The sequence below is a fragment of the Merops nubicus genome, unplaced genomic scaffold (assembly GCF_000691845.1).
Source record: "Merops nubicus isolate BGI_N331 unplaced genomic scaffold, ASM69184v1 scaffold46770, whole genome shotgun sequence".
In the NCBI taxonomy this organism is placed as follows: Eukaryota; Metazoa; Chordata; class Aves; order Coraciiformes; family Meropidae; genus Merops; species Merops nubicus.
The window spans coordinates 11,255-19,233 of NW_008581810.1; the positions used below are offsets into that span (position 1 = coordinate 11,255).

Consider the following 7,979-nt stretch of genomic DNA (forward strand, 5'->3'; position numbering starts at 1 on the left):
CTTGTCTCAGATGAATGGGTCTGTTTGTGGCAGATCTTATTCTCATACTTAGAACTTAAATCTATTTATGGATCTGAGTCCTGCAGTCTGGCAGAGCTGCAGAAGCCGATGCAAATAAAAAGACTTCAGCTTCAGTGTGTAAAAACATTAAAGCACTATTTTGAAAAGAAGACAAAAATGGGTTGGTTTCACAAAGGCAGTTTTCTAATAAAGGTTGTTTGAAAATATACTCCATGTTCAGTGGTATTCTAGCTTAATTTCTTGAAATAAAAATTGTGAAACAAATATCCTGCTTTTTACCATGTCAGTATAGTTCAAGGGCCAGCGTTTCTATAGAAATATATTTTACCAACTTCAGAAGCACTATTTCTTCGTATAATTATCTCTTTTCAGTAAATAGGGAAAACATTTAATTTTGTTTTCACCTTGGTTTCCATAATTTTGTTTCCAGCAGAGTCAAAATGTCAGATAAAAGTGATTTAAAAGCAGAACTTGAGCGTAAAAAGCAGCGTTTGGCTCAGATAAGAGAAGAAAAGAAACGGAAGGAGGAAGAAAGGAAGAAGAAAGAGGTAAATATGCAAAAGTGCCTTTCAGATAGCTCATGCTTGCAGAAGGAGCTTGCTGAGGTTTTGACATCTCAGTATTGTATGCTCCAAGGTATCTGTCATGTGGAATGAGATCCTAAAACCCACATCAGTCTAACCTTACAATCAAAATGCTTATTTTTAGTCAAGAAAGTTGGGGTGAGGGAATTGCTTTTAAAACCAACGCACTGTCAGATGACAACAATTTAGACAACATGATGTGTATGTGTGTGTAGAAAGAAAAATTGATTTGCCACAATGCATTTTCCTGGGCTCTCCTTCAAAGGAAAGGGAGTGGGGAGAGTCAGAAAGAGGGCTCACATTTTTTTCAAGCCATTACAATATAAATATGTATTTTTGTACTCTGAAGACTAGTTTGATTACTAGCTAAGGTAACAGATTTACAATTATTATTCTCCAGTAAATTTACTTTGCATTTTCATCTTCTGGCATGGGTGCATCTTTCAGTTCTGTTAAAGTTTGATTGACATATTAGTTTATTTGTCCTTGACAATATGCATTAGGTTTTTCATTAAAGGATTTGTACTTCTTTTTATTCAGTCATTTAGTGGAATAGAGGTGAGAATTGACAGGGAGTGGATATTCATTTTCATGTAAAGTCAGAGAAGCATTAAGCGATTATGTTTCCTTTCCTTCAAATGTCAATACTTACTATAGTTTAAAGCACCTGTTATCCTTTACTAATAACTGGTTTCCTTTTAAACTGACACTTTAATATTGTACATGAATTTTGTGGAATTACTGTGGAAATGTGATGTGATCCAAAAAAATCAGTGTTCCAGTTTTGCCTGTCTTTTTAATCTGTTTTCATTTGAGCCATTTTTGTGCAATTACCAGCAAACCCCCCAGTGAGGCTCCTGGAGTCACTAGGGGAGTCCTCTGTAAGCAGAACTTTAAATGTTAACGTTTTCAGTGTTCATTACTAGCCTACTAATGAATTAGAGGGAAGAGAGCCAAACTAATGGCTTGAGGAAGCTATTAAACCCTTTATTTTATCCCCTGCCTCTGATTTTTATGCCTCTTGGAGATCTTGTGGTGGTTGGAACTTTCCATTGGCTTCGATAGCCAGATCTAGCTCAGGATGCCCAGCTCCACAGATTAAGCTGTGGTGTCTAACTATGCAGAGGCACCACCCACTTACAACAACCCTGTGTGGAACCTAGATAGCATCAGCAACCTTTGGATTCAAATTATTGAGGCAGATGCCTTCAGACATTATTTATGCTGGGATTGCTGTATTTAAGACATGACAAAATAGTAGACACAACCACTTGCATTTTGTTTTACTTGCAGTACTAGTTACTGCACCAGACTACAAAGTGGAATGTGCGTTTAGTTACCTCATCTGCTTGGGAGAAAGGCTGCAAGCCTGTCTCTTTCAGTGGAGTGCTCAAACTGCTAGGCTGGGGTATTGGTATTCTTGTTCCACCCTACTAAATTGAGGGATGATGAGGCGAATATAAAGGATTCTAGCTAACGTAGATGTTGTTCCTCCTATTTCTAGGTCCCAGTACACCAGAGGGGGAGAGGGATAATGTGTGGAAGTTCTAAGGAGATAGAGATATCTAAGCAAATGGAGGATGTGTCTTGTGAACTTAGTTTTGGCTGTTAGTGCCCAGGGCTGCCAAAATCCTACTTAGACGTGTTAGTCCTTTCCTTTGCTCCTGTTATAAGTTGAAGTTTATGAGAAAATATTTTTATTGCCAACAAGTGTTGGGAACAACTGTAGGCCCTTAAGCTACATCACTGAAGTCTACTGGAATTTTAAGAGGTGGATATTTTTATTCAGGGTGATGATATCTGTTATTTTATGGTCAGCTTCTATGTTAGCTGAATAAGTTGCATCCGATGAGTGCAAGTCAGAAGATTTCCATCAGTGCGCTGTAGAAGTCCTTGCAAATATCCTTGCAAAGATCAGTTTTCCCATACATTCAGGGAAAAATATTTTTACTGATCTACACAGTATAAATTATCAAGATTATAAATTACTTTAACATATCTAAGAGAATTTCAAAGTGTACCTGAACAGTGGTGCATATAAATATTTTCCATACATGCAATTTCTCAAGCTGATTATATGTGGATGAAACTTTTCTGTTCTCTTTTGTTTTAACTCAGGCTGATCTACAGCAAAAGAAGGAGCCAGCTCAGGAAGACTCTGACCTAGACCGCAAAAGAAGAGAGACAGAAGCTTTGTTACAGAGCATTGGTATATCCCCAGAACCACCTCTAGGTATTTAAGAGAAGCATTGTAAAGCATTCAGCTCTGCCACAATGAATGCATTCTTTCTATTAAAGCATGCTTGGCTTTTTTTTTATTTTTGGCTGTATTAGTGAAGTGAACTCTTCTGTTTGAATGCCTGCCATACCATTCACACGTACCAGCTCATGGCATTTTGAGTACTTGTCATTGCCAAAACGTCTGTTTCATTTTTTCAAGAAATTTTTGGGAACATAATGCAGGTTGGTTTTGCATACCAGCAAAGATTTCTTTTCTGATGGACCGTTTTATCTTCTCTCACATCCATCTGATGGCCCACAAAATATTATTATTAATGCTGTACTTCATTACCCCCAAGTTTTGTTTCAAAAATTCAGATTATGCATTTGCTAAGGAAGGAGGAACATAGTCATGTGGGAACTCCCATTGGTTTTCTTTTAAAATCAAGCAAAATTGGAGAGGAGAAATAAAAAGACAGATCAAAAGTAGCAAAAAGCTCAACATCAGATTTTTGCTCTGGTTTCATGTGCTCAACCTCTTTTAATTTTGATCTTTCAGTTCTAGAATCTGAAGTCCTCAGTTTAAAAATACATGTGGCAAAGTTTATAGTATCTGATAGTATATAGTATATTGGGGCTGAATCTAGGATATTGCCCCTACATATCCTTGCCTGTAATATTTAGAGAAAGCTCAAAATTTGACAAAATACTGAAACCTTGACTCAGGAAGGCACCTTTTACAGATGCTTGGGTGCATATGGATGTAGATTGTGACAGTCTAAATTGGAATTTCAATTAATAACTTGTATCAACCAACATTTATTGAAAAAGGTTCCTATTTTTATAGCTTATGATGTGTTTATTGAAGCTTTTAAATACCACTTCTCAGAAGAACAGTCTGACAAATAATGGTTAGGTTATTTTTATATAGCATAAAATATGTTTTCTAAAATATTTCATGATATTATAAAATTAGATACGTTTGAAATAGTCATTTTTATCTAAAAATGAGGATATATTTCCTTATATTCTTAACTAAACACTTGTATTCATTTTGCAAATGATCGATTCTTATCTTAGTTAATTATTTTGCGTTTGATACTGTCAAAAGAACCTGAAAATCCAGATATAAGGTGATCTGGTTTACTTAAACAGTAGTATTTTGTCTTCTTTCATTCTCTGTAGAGAATGAAATTCTCTACTCACCATTAACATATGGAGGAGGCTTAAATTCTGCCTTCACATCCACATTTGATACGCAGTTCCCACTGTGAATGTGGAACACACAAAGGGCTGAGACATACCTGTAACCTGCCAAAGGACTGTCACAAAGGTGAATTCACTTTTCATACTGCAGTTATTTCTGTGACAGTCTGTAGTGAGAATCTGCATGAAATGTTTGACCATATGTAAAATACAAATCTCTTGACAGGTCTGTCATTATACATTATAGAGAATAATAAAATAGTTCAAAGTTTTACTCTGTTAAATCTGTAAAAGGAAGTGCACATGATTTAAACTAAATGGGGAACTTCACTCTTGCATTAATACCCCTTTTTGTCTTTTATTCAATGTGGCTGCTTTGAAGAATATTTGTATTAAATCTTGACTGGAGCCACCTCTGCATTTGAAATATTTTTGAGAAACCATTTTAAGAGAAATCAGGATATTTTTACTTTTCTTTTTATTATTTCCTTGCTGAAGAGCTTTAACTCGGGCTGACCTTGAACTATGAACTTCCCTTCCTGTTTCAGGAAACAAAACTGCCTTTGCATGAAATATGCTTCAAAAGCCCTGGCAAGCCAAAGAGAAAATAATTTCTAGAGCTTGGGCAAATAGTATCTAAACCAAGGGAAACTTTTCCTTGAATGTTGAAATCATGTCCCACCCAGAAAGCAAACTTCATATGACCTAAATTACTTAAGAAAACATGATCACTAAGCAATCTAATGTAAATTCTCACCGTCTTTGGGAAATGATTTTAACTTATCTGGACTTCCTTATTTAGCTTTTATTTTTGATGTCATTTCTGCACTGCAGCCTTAGACCGTATCTAATGGACCCTGGCTTTTGATTGAAATTCAAAATTTGGAAAGTATGCTTATTCTATTGCCTACTTGACTTTACCAGAAGAGTTCACTTAGTTTTTTGACAAGACCCTGATATTTCTTCATACCTTTAAAATCTTTTGCAAATCAACTTGAAACTGTACCAAAGAAAGCAAATGCTATTTTATTTCCACAGATATCTCCTCCATTGATTAGTTGAGGTCCCCATTGGGCTTTCAGTCCTATCTAAATTCATGTCAGTTTTAACACTTCCAAAAGACTTAAAATTCACTTGACTCTCTTCCTTTTCTTTTTCTTTCCTTCCTTATTTGCTTTCACCATTTCAAACTCTCCTACTCATTCATCCACTATCATTTTGGTCCATTGGTTTTGATTTGTCTGACACTGCTCTTCATCAGTGCAGTCGCTGCATGTGTTAACATGGGATACCTGTTATTTTCATTATTTAGTCCCAACCCCTATGTCTCCCTCTTCGAAATCAGTGAGCACACCCAGTGATGCAGGCAGCCAGGATTCGGGAGATCTGGGACCCCTGGGAAGGTAAGACACAGAGCCAATAGCATTGAATATATGTGGGGGGCTTGTTCGCTTCGCTCTTAGATATGGCACATTCTCATTTACAGAAGCAAAGGTAAAAATGGGGAAGTAAGAGCAAAGGGAACTTTTGTTTCTGCATTTTCCACTGTGTGTTATCTTCCAGTAAGACTGGTCTCAGATGTGAGGTAAATAAATATGCAGCAAGTGGATCTTAAGAGCCCCAAACCTCATATTGGAAGCAAGAGCTGAATTTACACTTCTAAAATGGCCTAGAGAAAGCTGTCATTCTGTGTGGATATACACTAAAGCCAGGGGGAAGTGCCCAGTGGTAGAACCTGTTACTCATACGAGTTATCTTTGTTCACATAACTAGTCCCCGTTGAACCCCCAGGCTGCCTCAGGTTCTTGCGTGGCTGCTCATGGCAGCGTGTGGCTTTGTGGTGGCAGGGAAGAGCTTGTGCAGAAACACTGAAACACCTCAGGACCCACTGGCAATCCTGCTTTGGAAATGGCAAATATCAGAGAGTTTCATGCAGAGTGGGAGGGAAGCAGCTCTCTTCTTGTTGGAAGGGAAAGGGGTAGTTGGGTGTGCGTACTGGATGGGCACAAGAGCAACCTTCTTACCTGAAAGTTCGTATGGCTGAAATAGGAAATGACGTGGTAACCACGGAGTAATTCCTACTAGGGAGTAGAAAAGAAAGGAGGATGCTGCTGGTAAAGGAACATATGTTCAAGTAAGAAGAGGTCCAAGCAACTATTTTGAAACATGTGAAACATGGATCCTAATAGCTATTTTTATATAAAACTAATTCAACATAAAGCTGAGCAACCAGCTCATCCAAATCTGCAAGCCAAGACTCTGATAATGAATTGAAAACACAGTGATTGCTCTGCACAGTTGTCAGGAGTAGACACCATGCCTTTACATGAGCTTCATACCACAACAGCCTTCTGCTTAGAAAAATCACACTTCTGTCAGCTGAAAGTGTGTTGGGTCCTTCTTCAGTCAGATGTAGACACCATATGTCGTGATGTGCAGGTTACACAGATGCTGCTGAAATCTGTTCAGCCCTTCTCCCAGGTCTACCCTCTAGAAAAAATGGAGGTGGCTAAGGAGGAAGGCCTTAGCCTGTAAGATATGGAAGTTCAAAACACAGAGAAAGGTGTGATGCTGCATTCAGAAATAAACGCAGTAGACTTAAGCAAATCAAAGTCCCTTGAGCAGACAAAAAATTGCTTTTAAGCAAAGTATAGCCTGCTTTTCAGGATAAAATAGTTTCCCACAGTCCTACATGAAGCTATGACAATATTGGCTAGAGACTTTTAAATTCCTGGTTTTCTTCTGAACCTTAATGGTGTAACTTTTTTACTGTTAGAGTAGTGAAGTGCCCTTGGAAGAGTTTATTCTGCTCTGATGTATGCTAGCACTTTGACTCGGTCAGCAGCAACCAATGAAAGCAGGTGACCATACGTCCTCACAGAGGAGAATGAAGTTTGCCCTCTTCTTCAAAACTCATGATGTACTGCATTATACGCTTTCATTTTGGATCCCTTTTCTGGCTTTTTTTGGTCATACTGGTAATTCAGTGGGAATCCCAAGGCCTTGTTTGTAGTCCACCAGTTTGCTTGCCAACCTCTCTGGTATTGGAAGGACTGTGTTACGTGTCAAGAAAGCCACTTGCAGGTGTTTGCCTGGAATGACTGATTTGTGGTAATGGGAATTCAGTGATGTCTGATCCAGGCACTGGGGGATCTGTGGATAGTACTGAGTGGCAGTTACTTTGTCGGTAGATGTAGGTAGATGTGCTCAGGGAGTGGATATGTGAATGACTCCACTCAAGCACGCGTGTGTGATAGAGCAGTCAAACCTGGAGAGTAAAACATTGGTACATTTATCACCACAGCAGGTAAAAAGGATAAACTGTCTCTACTGTTCTCTCTCTGAGAGATGCCTAGACCATACCTCTGACTACTTTGGCAATTGCATATATGAATGTCTGTTTATCTGTGTAAGCGAGGCTACTCTGCTTCATTTTCATGTATCCTTCCATTGTGCTCTCTGTGACAGAAAGGACACTTTTGCTGGATACTCTCTCATGCCATCGTGCTTATAAGATCTTCCCCTTCTCCTCATTCTGTGCAAATGTGCTGTACAACAGTAGACTGAGCACAGGCATTAGAGGAGAGCAGGTTAGTTTCAAACCTGCTAATGCCCCCAGGCTCAGATACGATGGCTTGTCTGTTTTTGTTGCTGCTAACACTGCTGCAGAAATAACGAGCTCACGTAGGCTGCCAGAAATCCTGCATGCAGTCTGATTGCTCATTGCTGAATGGTCTTCAGAGGAAGATATGGATACTAAAAAAAGTCTGTGAAGTCATAAATTTCAGTTCACTACAGGAGAGAGGCCCTCTTGAAAGTTTTGAAGAAAGCAAGAGATCTTCGTATGTTCCCATTTGAGGTGGCACTTTGAGTGCAGAACTAGGTTGGGTTTATACTTCAGTGAGTTGTTGGCATTTCTAGTAGTTGGTCCCAGTATCACCAAGTATA

The 7,979-nt window shown here is 38.5% G+C and overlaps 1 protein-coding gene across 1 annotated transcript; it reads left to right on the forward strand.

Moving 5' to 3' along the window:
• Positions 1–461: 461 nt before the first annotated feature.
• On the forward strand, positions 462–5,434 carry LOC103768390 (cytoplasmic dynein 1 intermediate chain 1-like; the record flags this gene model as incomplete). Its single annotated transcript, XM_008935535.1, has 3 exons — positions 462–569; positions 2,724–2,838; positions 5,344–5,434. Coding segments are annotated over exons 1-3 (314 nt in total), but the record flags the coding sequence as incomplete, so codon positions are not given.
• Between the last annotated feature and the right edge of the window lie 2,545 nt (positions 5,435–7,979).